At 39.9% G+C, this 15,178-nt stretch overlaps 1 protein-coding gene across 1 annotated transcript; it reads right to left on the bottom strand.

The window, feature by feature from the left end:
- Positions 1-1,246: 1,246 nt before the first annotated feature.
- TMEM101 (transmembrane protein 101) lies at positions 1,247-12,758 on the bottom strand. The gene is made up of 4 exons (XM_032945412.2): positions 12,542-12,758; positions 10,311-10,491; positions 9,012-9,158; positions 1,247-4,971 (listed from the first exon to the last, which is right to left on the bottom strand). The coding sequence occupies exons 1-4, from the start codon at positions 12,670-12,672 to the stop codon at positions 4,663-4,665; spliced, it is 768 nt and encodes a 255-aa protein (XP_032801303.1). The 5' UTR covers positions 12,673-12,758; the 3' UTR covers positions 1,247-4,662.
- Positions 12,759-15,178: the final 2,420 nt, after the last annotated feature.

Genomic DNA, 15,178 nt, shown 5'->3' with positions numbered 1-15,178 from the left:
AGCAAAGTTTGTGTGGAATAATAGCCATTTTCTATACTTTTGAGGCATAAGCAATTAGGAAAGAACACTTACTACCCAGGAACTACATTTTTATTTTGTTACACAGTGTTATTAACGGAGTGGATTATTAACTTTGTTTTTGTGACCAGGACACAAAAGCAAAATTTGTGGGGAATAATAGCCATTTTCTGTACTTTTGAGGCATAAGCAATTAGGAAATAACACTTACTACCCAGGAACAATTTTTTTGTTACACAGCTAATTCTCTGCATGATCATCACATTTGTTTACCAATATAATTGCACGTTTCCAATGATCAATGGGTGCACAATTTGTTGACTTATAGAATTGTTTCTGGACATGAAACATGGCAGTATACATTATGAAAACACTAAATTGCTTGTGAATCAATGTCCATTAGAATAACAGTTGGGAGTGGTAGTCTAACAGTTAGCGCACTGCGTTACGAACCTGGCGACCTGAGTTCTGTTCCCGCTCCCAACACCAGTCACGATTATATGAGCCGGCCCTGGGCCTCCCCTATGTCGACTCAGCCTTAAATGAGTACCTTTGTCTTCCACTGGGGAAACAAGCGCCTGGGGGTGGTGCTGGTCACTCACCCCTCTGTGCTGTGCTGGCCTTCATAGGTACGAGCGAACAACACTTTCCCTAACAGTATGTTAAGGCTATATGGGGGGATCTTTGTATTTGCCTTTGTTAGAATAGCAACAGTTCAGGAGTTCATATTCTTGGTTCTTTCGGTAAAGTCACGTAGAAGGGAACACAATAAAATAATAAAAATATAAAAAATATATTGTTTCCCTTCTACGTGACTTTACCTAAAGAACCAAGAATATGAATCCCTGCAGTCACGAAAGCTTTAAATCAAAATTTTGTTCAGGAGTTGGTAAATACTTGAACAAATTGTAGTGAATTCTAGCTTATGTTGCCTCTTGTTTGCAACAAACCACAAGATTCTTAGTGTAATATATGGCAAGAGTCTTCAAGGCACAGCATTTGTAAATAAAACATGGCCATTCCAAAGTTGTAACCACGTGTCATGTATTATGCAATAGCTCTCTGATGGGGTTTTTTTGCGTTATGCCGTGTGTTCTTCGGTTCCTGACGAAGCTCAAGCAAGTGAAGCAAAACGTCAGACATCATGGCGACCAAAACGCGATCGAACTTAAAAGGACGTCGAAAGAGTAGCGCAACGGGAAAAAAAAACGTAGGCAAGCAGTACGTATCCATTTATTCAGTAATGTTTTATTTCCATAGCTATGCCAGTTTCCGTGTGTATCCTCCTTCTAGGCGCTGTCTATGTGCCGTCGTTTCGTGTTCCTCCCCCCCAAATGGCACCGTCAACGCGAGCCGCATCTACAGTTAAGCATTCTGGCGAACATTCTCAAAATGACTGCACGAATTAACGTCGAAAACAGATGAGCAAGTCGAAACAGAACAGCCATCGTCCCCCCCCCCCTCCACAGTGCAGATGAAATATATGGAGCAGCATTTATAAATTGATAAATCGCATCTGAAGGCGATGTATAGATGTTGAACTTCTTTCGCACCGTACGTAGTCAACCGTCCTAATCGGAGGTGCAATGCTATGTAAGCCCTGCCACTTTAAAACTGAAGGTTTTTAACAGATCTTTCAAGTCATTGTATGTTGTGAATTATGTAAATGATACAATTGCACGTGATGTAAGTTGCAAGTAAAGAAAATTGTGGAGGAAGACACCTTCAGGATTAGACCACTCAGGTAAATACACTTATCACGCAGACAATATCACATATATCCAACACAAAATACGTTTTCAATTGCTTTTTGGTCTCACGGAAATCATATACTTACCCACAAAGGATTAAATTAGGTGCGGTCATGCTATTGCAACATTTAATAAGCAGACTGCAATTCACTGCGGTAGTGGCTGTTGGGCAATTGCATTTGATGACGACACATTCAACTTTGAAACCGTTCCTACGCTTTTGGTGCAAGACTTGCAAAATGCAGCATTGTGCTTTTGCAAACACTGGCACAGAGATTGTTTTTAACATGGCCAACACTGTATTGCAAAGACGTTATTTGACAACTGTAAGATATTCAGAAGAGATATGTTGCTGTGAATAACTGTGGTATGTCACTGGAGTGGTATGAGGTGATACTAACGCACCATTATATTCGTAACAATGGGTTGTGGCAATAAAGGCATACACATAAATGTAGATGACATTGCGATATATATTTTTTTTATATAAATAACAAAGTTATTTAAGACTTTTACAAAGAACGCTGGAAAGTTAGGCTAAAATATTAGGAAAAAAAGTCATTTGCATGTTTACTGCCAAAATACATTGGAGGAAAAAAACTTAAAAAGATAGCAAAAATGTGTTTTATTGAACGTGGATCGTGTTTAAAATGAGAACAGAGAGAGTAGCACCCAGATCAGGGTATGCAAATTAAAGACAGTCTAAGGAGAGTGGGCTTTGGCAGGGCACAATACTATAAAGGATAATAATGGCAGTCAAAAGAGAACGTGCTCAATAGTATGACAACTGTAGAGATGGAGCAATGGGATCAATCCATGGGCAGGGATGGTGGCAACAGAATATCGCCAGGGATGTTGACAGCATGGGCAGGCCTTCAATAAGCAGTGAATAGACAATGGATTATGATGATAAAATATAAAGCTCACATTTCTTAAAAATGACAAACTTTATTCACTAAATATTTCATGCGCAACAATTTCGAGCAAATGTACATCACTCGCTTCCTTAATAATATTAACACAGGCAATTGTAATGTATGAGTAGAAATGTCATGAGCATACTGTAAAAATGGTGAAGGAAACATTTAAATGCTACAAGTTATGTAGCACTTAAAACTGCATCATAGCTGACAGCAGTAGCCAAGACATGGTAAGAATGTTCATTGCATTCCCATAATTTGAATCGCATAAAAACACCCAATGGATTGATCCATAAAAGGTTGCAAAACAAAAAGGTAACCTACATTATTCTACACCTTTGTAAAGCATGTGAACAAATTGTCTTCCATATTTCATTAAAATAAAATAGCCACATCAACCCAAGAGGCTAGTCACAATTAGGAATTTCCAGTGTTTTGTTATAGATCTCTTGCATGTGTGTGTGCAAATACCATTTATAGTCAAAGCAGGTAATACCACAGTAGCACAGTGAAACGATTGATGGCAAGATACATGTTTTAAACAGTTAAACTAAAACCTCATTATTGGACAAGCCTGACAACCAGGATAGATATTAATGTGATGCCAGTGCATGAACATTAGTGAAGGGAAGACGAGGCCATAAAATAGCCTCACTACGATAACATGATACAGGGGTGGCAACTCGAGTAATGCTGACAGCTGGAACTGTGCGTATGATGCCCAGTTTACCGCTTTACCGTGATGTTGTTCACTCAAGTGTTGCTGGGAAATCCTTTGCTGTGCAAGTTCGACATGTAGGGGACAGTGTAAATGATATGTGGCAGTAGGAGACAGAACAATGTGAAGCTTTCCAAGAAACAAATTTCATTCAACACAATTAACTACAGCATGCTTAAACGTCATTGTTTTCGATCTGTACTCATTTGTACAAACAATGTCAAGGTTTCTGCAGTATTAATTCGTTTAAACACCAATTATTTTTAATGAACACATTTCTCAAGGATTGGCATGCACCCGACTGTATATGTATAACAGCCTTTTTTGTTGTGCTTGTACAATCAATTGTTTCCTGCTAAGCTTAATTTTAAATATCAGCATGCAATAATTTTATTTAGACATTGTGTTATGTGAATTTAGAAAAAAAATGTCTAATACAAATTATTAATCAACCCTATTTACAAGCATGGCTTAAAGGGTAACAAACATTTAAATATGAATTTGCAACAAAAACATTGCCAGGATTTCATATCTGTAAACACGAATAAAATAAAAATCCCAAACACAATTCAAACTGGCAGGTTAACTCTGAAATTACTGGAACACGCATTTTTTGCCAGGTGAAGCAAAACTTGTAATTAAATAAATATATACACAATTGTTAATGAGAACACGCAGGCAGATGTATAGGCCAATAAGCTCAACATCAATTCCAACTAATACATCCAAACAAAAGTGTCACCTTAATCAGGGTTGCTCTGATAGCCTATTACACACAATATTAGTGTACTATATATTTTTATGTTTGGGCAGCAAGGCTTGTACAACTACTACCACTTGTCAATTATGGGACTACATTCTGGGCAGCGGAGGGGAGTGCACCAAAAATGCATTGTTGTACTGTAGTTGTATGCGCCCTCATCTATGCTTCCCGCCCTTTGCCAACCCACATTGATCAGCATGGTGAAGCATGGCCAAATAACCTCCCATGACCCATATGGTGTGGTGGGAAGCACTCGAAAGAAAGTGGATAGACAAAAGGCTGTATATGTGTACAAAACGGTCAACACACTCCCTTTAAAAAAAATATTTAACACAGTAACATAAACACATTTTGGCTTGCAATGATTGTCTCTTTTAATGTATTTTTAGCACACTTAATGCCACAAGCGTAAATGTGCAGCAAGAAAACTAAATTATATATTTGTCATCACACGACGGCACATGAGTGAGGCAGCTGGAGTGATTGAGTCTCCTATCCATCCGTGGCCAGCAGCAACATGGCACCTAGGATGGCTACGTTTTGGCCGACAAGACGCAGCTGCAGCCAAAATTCCACTTTGCGCAGACTGTGCCAGTAGGACAGGTTCCCGTCGGTGAGCAGCGTGAGAATGGGCAGGAGGATGGCCAGTAGCTGGGCAGCACGTCGCACGTATTTCCCAGACAAGAAGGCCAGCGCCAGGACACCGTAGAGGAGAAAGAATGCCTGCAGCACCAGCTCACCACCAGCGATGTGTGCAAGGTAAGCTCCCTGGTCCTCCTTGCTGTACTGCAGCGAGTAGGCCTGAGTGAGAGCACGCGGGTTTCACGTGGGCAGGGTGAGAGTGATAGAGCAGAAGACAAATAATGCCAATGATTAAGTGTGGATTTTGGACTGTAACTAATGCATTGGGGAAACAAAAGCGATTTTAACAGTTACATTCACAGTTATGTGCACTTATGGACCAGTTGCATTCGTACGGCTTATGGTGTATTTCTGAATGAAGAATAACGTCAATAATTATGTAATGTTTAATAGCAACTACTAGATTAGTTAAAACACACATCTAAGCACGTGCAAAATTACACGTGGGAAATATATAGTAAATGTGAACAAGTTAGAACCAACAGTAGTACACTTGAGTGAGGTGACTGGTAATGGTGGCTGCTACAAGTGCGAGGATAATAATTTCACATAAAGAGGAGTAAATTGGCCAGGTTAAGAAATAACGTTTGAGACGAGGATGACAATAGTTAACACGAATGCAACAGCATTGCGAGGCACTCAACCATAATTATAGTGGAAAGAAACGAGGCAGATATGCAAACAACGGTGTATTTTTCACCAAAACTCTACATATCTGATTACAGACTTCAGATAAAAAATACTATGCGGGAATAGTTGGAAGTGCTCCAATGAAATAACACGATTAAGAAAATACTAAACATTTGCGACAGGGCAACTCCCACACCTCACTAAAGTTACGTAAGTAAAATGTACCTGTCAACATGGCTATATGTGTACATATTTTAACACAAACCTGTTTGCCATTGTGGTCAGTAAATTTATTGAAAAATGTAAGATAATTAGGAGCGTTTGCACAAATGATATCTGCAAATAAAGTCTGAGCACAGTGTAGTCCATTTATTTATTGTATCACCTTGCCACAATAACGCACGACTGGAAGACGATTGCAAAATACACCTGCCACTGTCAGCAGCAGTCCAGCTGGTTCAGCGCAATCTCTAAGAGCTGAAACAGCCCTTTGTGTAACCTGATCTTGAACTGTAAAGCAGCTTCATCCATTAAACTCTTGTTGGCACACACCCTTATTCCTACAGTATTTCCTTGAGCCCCAAGCAAATTTATGCAAGTGTATTTAAATAGGAATGAATGTATCATTTAAAGATCACACATAGCGATATTTAACAAGAAACGTGTTCCTATACAAGAGTGTCGATACAAAAGGACAAGTGTTTATTGCAGTTTGGGGTCACTAACAAGTGCATCAGTTTTAACCGTGCCATTCCTGCGTACTCATAATAATGCACATTCATCTACAATGCATTGCCTGGTACTACGTATTGCCTGGTAACCAGGGCACACGTTCAAAGCTTTGCACCTGCCCTGTATTTTGTGGACAGATTTGCACTGGCCAGTCAACATATATGATAGATTTTTATTTAAAGCTTTCGTGACTGCAGTGATTCATATTCTTGGTTCTTTCGGTAAAGTCACGTTGAAGGGAAACAATAAAATAATAAAATATATAACGTGACTTTACCGAAAGAACCAAGAATATATATGATAGACCTTCGTAAGTTACCATAAAACTCCAGACAACTGGCTTATACATTAAATACAGGTTATCTGTTTGTTACTGCCTATCCTGTCCAATTTGAGCATAAATATAGGTTTAACCTCACTGGCAGACCAAATGGTTTGTGCGCCCACGATTCAATTGTATGTGGCTTGAGCTCCAAAAATATTACACTATGAACCGATGCAACATTACACCCCTCATGCACAATACACTGAAGACCTATGAGCTACCCCAGCCAGATTTCAAAGTGTTTCCATGGATAAAAGAGTTCAGCAGAAGCCAAGTAAATGTGAACTTATTTTCAATATGGAAGTAGGACAATTTTTTTGTATCTTTATATAAAAATGTAATTTAATTCATGACACCAATATAATGAAGACAATTGGGCAAGGCTAAGGTATCATACCATTTTTTTAGTAATGATAAAAATGGGTTGTGTAATAATACAATTTTTCTGAAAAAAATATCCATCAGTCAGATTTCAATCCAGATTGAGCATTTAATTATAGAAAAAGAGAAAAATGTTCCACTCAACAAGAGTATTCAGAATATATCATGACAAGGGAAATTATCTGAGAGTCCAATTCCATGAATAATTTAGCTGTTAACTGTCAAAAGATCCTTTATATAGACTTTACCTTTCAGGCATTCTCTGAACAATTAATGAACCCAGCCATAAATTTCAGATTTTGAACACTGAAATGGCTTCCCTGCAGTCAGATGAACACAGCGTTTTATATATATTTTCTTGGTGCAATCATGCACGTTCAAAGAATGTGACTTTCAAACGAACACAATTTTAAATGAATTTAAAGCATTACAAAATATAATACAATGTAGAGTCAAATATTTTCAAATGTACAAAGACACCTTAAATGTGTAACTTCTCTAACACCCTGATGAAAGCTAGATCTCTATTTATAGTTATTTAATAGAACCTCAACGAAAGTGTCAAAGGTAACTTTGCCATCTATATACATGTAGATTTCCATTCATTATCTTCATGCTGAGAATAAATGTTTGTATGTTAAATTTACTTATTTATTCGGTGGTTGTACTGCAAATAAGGTTACATATTTGTTGACGCATCTAACATTAATTAGAGGTGAATGCTACATTAATGCACGGCATGGCACAACAGCAGTTGGCAACCACAGCCCACAATGCAAACATTGTGGATCCAGTGCAGTGATAAACAATATACTAGTGACATCCAACACAGAAATTACATTCCTTGCTCAGACTGCAGTCACCTTGGCCCTCTGCAAACCCCTGCTAACAATTTTACTTTACAGACCACTCATTTAAAATTGCAGCCATCTAGGGATCCAGAAACCTCTGGTTGAGAGCATCTGGTAAAGCCAAATTGTATCCATGATACAGGTTTTTTTTGGGTTAGATCATGCAAATTCTGGCTGTCGCCTGGTGAAGCTAGTTGTAATTATTGGCGAAACGTCGTACTCAGATTAAAAATGTTGTGGCTTGGCTCTCCAACACACCGGTGTGCTATGCGAGTAACGAATTTGCATGTTCTGTTTATGTGACAAACCTTACTAATTGGTTGTATCGGGTGGTGGCGGGTTTAATGACACATTTATATATTTTATGCAATCTAACCCAAAAAAGCTGCATTATGGATATTGGTCGCAAAAGTCTACGTGTCAAATTTTATATTAGCAAGATTAAAATCTGTGCCGCTTATACAAGCTAATATTTAGAGTTGCAATGCATCGTACTGAACTGTATGCAACGTGTGCAAAGGGAAGTAACAGTGGTTTCGAAGCCACAGGTATGACTGAGCATGTCATGATGACTCAAGGGCTGTTTTGTGTATCAGATTACACGTGCACACCTGCACCACAATATGCACATTTGACATTTAAAGAAATCTTTTGTCCGATTTGTTGACCAGTGCCGCAAAAAAACATTTTCATACTGTATTATCCTACATCTATGTTCCCCTCCTTCAACCCATACTGACCAGCATGGTTTAAATATCATCGAATGACCTGCATGGCATGGGGAAGCGCTAACCCAGCAGTAGATTGACCAAAGACAGGTACATTTACATATACGGTAATTTGGCAATCATGTTTGAAATAAAAGTTAAGTTTAATGGTTCGGTAGATGGCACCTTAGCACATATAAACAATATCATCAGCTATCACAAAAATAAATAAAAATGAAGCTTATGACAGACCTGACAAACTGGTTGTCTTCCCACGGGCATGGCAACTCATTAGCTTGGAGCAATTTCACAACAAGCTACATAGGTTTCTCGTCTGACAACATGAACCACATAGCTGGAAATTACATAAGATATTAGACTACTGTACATATTATAGTACTGGTGGTAACTTTAAATGAAATCATATTTAAAACTGATGGTCGGTCGATAAATTGCATGTGATTATTAAATGCGTTTTCCCAGAGGACAGACCTTTTAAAGAAATCTCCACAGCTGGTAGCATTGGTTTAAACTTAACGGTCGTGTCAATGTTCGCATGTGCAAGATTCCCACCTGGCAGATGAGGTAGATACCAAGGAAGACTTGGCCTATCGTCTGGAGAGACCTGGCTCGGGCCTTTTGGCGGTAAGGCTCCCCAGCACCACTGGCCAGCACCAGGAAACCTCCCACTGACGCCACTGTCCGAGAGTACATCCTTACCTGTAATCCACAGGGCAAACACAACCTTTCCGTTTAATAACATCAAGTTCAACACACGCCGTGTGTATTCTGATGCAAGAGTCACTTACAATGTATACACTTTCTAAAATTCAAGTTTACATTAAAAAAATATGTATAACGAGGCTTTCTAGGTAATATGTTCTGCAATGAACATGTTGCAATAATAAATATGGATATTTATACACTGATTATATTGGTACACACCATCAATTTAATGAAAAACTGCACGAGGCTGACTAGGAAAAAAGTTCTGAGTTACTGTAATCAAGTTTGCATCATTCCAATCAACAGTGTTGGCTGTACATGAGCTTTACATATATTTAAATCCATTGATAAATCATTGAGGCAAAAAAGTAAACACTTAATTTTGTGAATGTAAATAAATATCTGTGTAAAATTATTTACAGAGCAATTTTCTCCAAGCTTGACTGCCCGTTGTAAATTCAATTTCATCTTCCAATCTGTGTGGTTATGGCATAAAGCAAGTTTGGTACCTCAACAGTATTAAGTGCACATCCATTCAATTAAGGATTTGAATAGTTATAGGGATACAGTACAGCAATCACTTCCTCTTTGCAGAACTAGGTGAAAGCCCTTTGTGAGACAATGTATTTCACAATGTATACATGGATGCAAGGCTTAAGCCACTGTATGGAATCCCAATTAATAAACAGGTGCTCCACATCTAGTTCAGAACACATTAGTCGTGATCACAGTTGCCAGTGAGAGTTGGAATGCTTGACAGTTTGAATAGACGCGCAACTATATGGCAATGCTGTGGATTCTTACCAACAAAAAAACCGTGGTAAAGGCGACTGTTAAAATCTTGACATAAGCAAGACGAGGACAAATTTAGTTGAGTGCTAGTGTCCTGGCTTATGCTTTACATGTTTAAAATGTTTAATGATAAAATACATTATTTTAATCAACAACCTAACCCAGTCACCACTACAAGGAGCTCTAACCGAATCTAGAAAAGTGAAATGGGTCCTCAAAAAGTTCATTTGGGAAAAGTAAGAGTTCTATACTGTTGTGTACATAGCATATGCGCAGTATACTTAAATGTGAAACAGTGATTTTTATATACAACTGTATGTGTGGCGAGTGTGATATGCTAACATATTTCCCCACCTTGAGCCACTCTCCATAGAGAACCTGCCCACTAATGTGGGCTGCATAGGCACTGAAGGCGATCTGCAGCGCAGCCCCCAATGCAAACCATCGCCGCTTCACTCCAAATGACATGAAGCTGGCACACAGCACAGCCACCCCCAGGTCCACATAGAGCAATGGCACTGTCAGATCTGGCTTCCTGATAAAGAAAACAGAAAACCATTGTTATTCCACGTGGTCAAATCGCTTTATTGTACACCAAGTGGATGATTAGTGCAGTTGCAATGGGACAGAACAGGTGAAAACCCTAACCCTAGCCATACTGAGTTTGGCTACCAATTGTGTTAAGGCGGTTAACCTACTTCATTTACTTAAAGAAATTCCCATTGAAATACATTATATACAATGAAGATGATTGCTTGTACACTCTTCAAACTTAAAATTTTGGGTAATGTCACCAGCATGCAATAGCCTACTTCTACAAATGCTTTCAAAGTTTAAAAGTACAATTTTAACACCAGACAAAAGGTTTTGGAAACCATCCTAAAAATAATTGTCATTGGTGGCAAATGAATACTTGGCTCCTTGTGTACTAACACAATGACCTAAAAATCAGCCACCATAATTGATAACCAATTATTATTTTATTGTTTCCCTTCTACGTGACTTTACCAAAAGAACCAAGAATACATAAACAAGTCGTGTAAGATACCTACGTCAACATCCGTAGATTATGTATGCCTCCTATGCAAGTCTGATAATTCTGCAATGTCTCCAGAAAACTGAGGAAACCTTACAGATCTCAATTAAAGTCCTCGAGATTCGTAACATATGACCGATTGCTTTGCCAAAAATGCGTCCAATAACCTTTAAGGAATGCAATAACCCTGCATACCAAAATTACGTGTTGTTATAAGGGCTGATGACCAATGATCATGCGGAGTGACAGGCAAAATAAATGGACCTTCTAGAGAAGAGACGGGGTGATTAATCAGCCGGTTATACATCTCACGAGCGTTAAGATTTGGCTCAGACTTACGAAAGCCTTTGCTGTGGAGATTAACCACGAAGCCGTGACGCTGACACAAGATGGCAACGGGCGATACAATCGTGTTCGTCCCCATCGCTAGGGGAACAAAAGAGGATTGACTCCCGGTTGATCAACGAAAAGGGGGTCTCGGCAATCAGAGGTAAAAAAAACAACCCCTCTGATCCGAGCTGGCCACGTACAACCACCCACCAACCAACCAATCGCGAGCCGAGAGAGGGGGGGGGCGTGCCAAAGGACGCGCAGGCAGTCCATTCGGGCGTGGGCACTCGAAGCTCCATTAGGTACACTTTGCAAAAGCGCCTCGTGCGCTTATTAACACTATTAAATATTTCAGTTTTCAGTTTATTTATTTTGGTATAGCCCTGTGAGCCATTCGGCTCTTTTTTGTACAGCAAAAGGAAATCACATAGTTTTAAAGTGACTATGTGACTGTGGCTGTGCAAACAGAAAATCCATGAAAAAAACCAGCAAAATATTCCTGAAAAAAGCACCGTACCACCAATGCTGTGTGCAAAACATCCCAGTGGGATGCAAGTCAAACAACAACCACAAGAAAACTTAGATTAAGGCCATCAGTCTAACTCCGTACTACAACAAAACAAACATGTCCAAACCAAAAAAAGTTTTCCAAATCACCAAAAAATAAAGCCATAATTGCAACGTAACAGTGATAACAGGGACTGTGACCGAATTTTTACAATAAACTACGTAAATAACATGTAACACCAAATCCTAGAGCCATAGCTGGCTGCATGAGTCACTCCACAACAACTGGGGCAGCAGTCGGAGTATCATTTTTCAATGCACTTTTAAGATCAGCACGCTAAATCAAAATACAGATAATACTTTGCAGCGTCATCCGGAGCGAAACATTTTATTTTATTTTACGCCACTGAATAGCAGTGGCAGCTAGGGGTGTACAACTCCTCTAGAGCAGTTTTGAGAGGTCTCATTAGCAGCGATTCAAGTTTCAATTTATTGGCAATAGCATTCCAGACCCTGGGGACATCAATGAGCAAAGGCCCTTCCCTCCAGTTTTTTTTGTACGGCAATAGGGGAATGTGAATCTGGTAAATGAGCGAAGACCTGAGGTAAAATTTGTTCTTTGAAACAATACGGACGGGACGGCGCGCGGCGTTCAGGGCTTGGCGGCGGGTGGGGGGGGGGCTCGTCTCGGGAGCTCCGCCCGCGTATATACCTCTTGCTGTCGGCGCGCTCGGCGAACAGCATGAGCATGCTGAAGCAGTTCCAGAAGGGGAAGCGCGTGAGCACGATGGCGCCGAACCGCATGAGGGCCGCGTTCACGCGCAGCCGCGTTAGCGCCGCCATCGCTGCTGCCGCCGCCGCCTCGAAAACCGGTGACGTGGGTCCGTGACGTCATCGCGCGCGCGCGAGCGTCCTCGGGTGGCCATGGCAACGCAAACGAAGCACGTGACGCACCCCCGCCCACACATACCCACCCCCCCCTGCCAACAGCCCCGCCCCGCCCCACCCCGTGTCCACCTCCAACATCCTCCACGTTTTATTCTTAGCTCTTTCGGTAAAGTCACGTTGAAGGGAAGCAATAAAATAATAATATATATATAAAACAATAAAAATTCTCACGACGTTTCGACCATAACACAAACGGTCGTCATCAGGTGTGTCGGTTTGCATACATTTATTTATTTTCAACGGTGTATTTATTTATTTATAAAAACGTCAGCGCCACCCGCAGCGATGTGGCAGTTTATTTAGAAGGACGAGTCCATCTATGTTCTGAAAAGAGGAGGGGGGAGACGAAAAATTAATGTATGCTGTCTGAAAGCCACCGTAAGCGTGAACAATCAATTTAGACCTGAAATGGTTTCTAAAATCCTTCCAATGATTGCTAAGCCAGAATCCATCTTCTCGGTTTAAATTGTCTCAGTGCTTGTATATGTGGATAGCCTCACGAACGAATCTCATGGTAGCCAGATGGCTTACAAAGAACCTCTGTCTTGGAGAAATCCTCCACGTTTTGATTTAAAGCTTTCGTGACTGCAGGGATTCATATTGTTGGTTCTTTCGGTAAAGTCATCGCGTAGAAGGGAAACAATAAAAAAAGATAAAACAATAAAATTCTCACGACGTTTCGACTGCAACACGAGCAATCATCATCAGGTGATGTTTCGACTGCAACACGAGCAATCATCATCAGGTGATGTTTCGACTGCAACACAAGCAATCAGCAAGCAGCATGAGGATGGCTGCTTGCGTTGTGGCCGAAACGTCGTAAGAATTTTATTTTATTATGTGTTATTTTCATTATTTTATTATTTCCCTTCTGCGTGACTTTACCGAAAGAACCAAGAATAAGACCAACCTTTTAATCACAATGCCACAACCCAACATTGTACAATCCCACTCACTGCCCTATGTCTGATTATTTGCTAAGCTTATGTAGCTAAAGGCCAATTTTTTAAACTACCGTATAGTTAGGTGAAAGCTAGTTAGCGATGTGAAAGTTAGTTTAGACATTACTGTAGTACGTACATACAAATTTGTCTTGTAAATCAATGCAGAGGGATGCTTATTAACCTGGCAAGTTTGTCTGTCAAACCAACAGGTATGTAACCTGATTAATCCAAACCATTCAAAAGGTCTTGATATTGTTTTATATTTTCATTTTTTAAAATTATTTCCCTTCTACGTGACTTTACCGAAAGAACCATTACATTATGGTTACCATAATGTACAACGCCAGGCGGCAATATGCTCAGTAAACGTTAAACACTTTCTGGTAAAGTATCACTTGTGATTTTAAAAGAAAGAATGCTACATGTTTAAACAAGACCCTCATGATTTAAGTTACGGCAGGCATGCCCTAAAGGCAAACTGGCAGAGGTAGCCTTATACAAGATGTATAAAGAATTACAAGGTGAGATTATATACCTAATGCCCCAAGCAAGACATTGAATATCTATATACTGTAGTGAGCGCAACGTTTGAATCGCATTGCATTGCATTTTGCTTTTCAAACGTTTGTTGTGTTTGGCATACGCGATGTACTTTTACTCCAGTATCTTCTTTCCGTCTCAACAAGGACACAAACACGACTGTACTAAAGTGAATTTAAAGGTGACCCGATGCAAGCCCTCTAGAACCCCCGTTTCCCTCACTGCTATTCCACCCCCGGGTTTTTGAGTTGTCCATAGAGGACCTTGGCTGGGTTTCTGGAGTGGGGAATCGTGCACAGGGTGAGTGGTGGAGTAGCAGAAGTGATGAGTGGAAGGCGGATAAGCATATCGCATACGTGGATTATCCGAGAGAGTGGGAATGATCACATGCGAGGTTAAAGGAGAGTTTGAGGACTGTAACCACCAAAGTGAACATGACGCCAGACTCTATGATAGAGGAAAGTCATGACAATTCGGGCAAGGTGTCACTGGATGAGTAGGCAGAGGGCAGTTTCAGTTTCATTTATTTGGTATAGCCCTGTGAGCCATCGGGCTCTTGAATCGGGTGCAACCGTAACAAACAAAAAACAAAAACATGAACAAGAAAAACATCTTAAAGTGACTATGCACAAACAGAAAAATCCAGGAAAAAACAGCAAAAAATCTTCCAGAAAAAGCACCGTACACCAACGCTCTGTGCAAAAATCCCAGTGGGATGGCAAGTCAAATAACAACAACCACAAGACAACTTAGATTAAGGACAGGATGAGTGGATGAGTATATTTTGGGTCAGAATAATGTGAGTGTTGGTGTAGCTTCTAGGCATGTCGATAAAAAAAACATATTTAGTACTACAGTATATAGTAATAGTTAGCTGAAAAGACTACGTTGGCTATGATACACACAGTAAAAAAACA

This window comes from Petromyzon marinus, chromosome 4, assembly GCF_048934315.1.
Source record: "Petromyzon marinus isolate PM22_M1 ecotype Great Lakes invasive population chromosome 4, UKy_Petmar_22M1.pri1.0, whole genome shotgun sequence".
Lineage (NCBI taxonomy): Eukaryota > Metazoa > Chordata > Hyperoartia > Petromyzontiformes > Petromyzontidae > Petromyzon > Petromyzon marinus.
The sequence above is the reverse complement of the archived record's forward strand: the minus strand, read 5'-3'. Positions and strand labels throughout refer to the sequence as shown.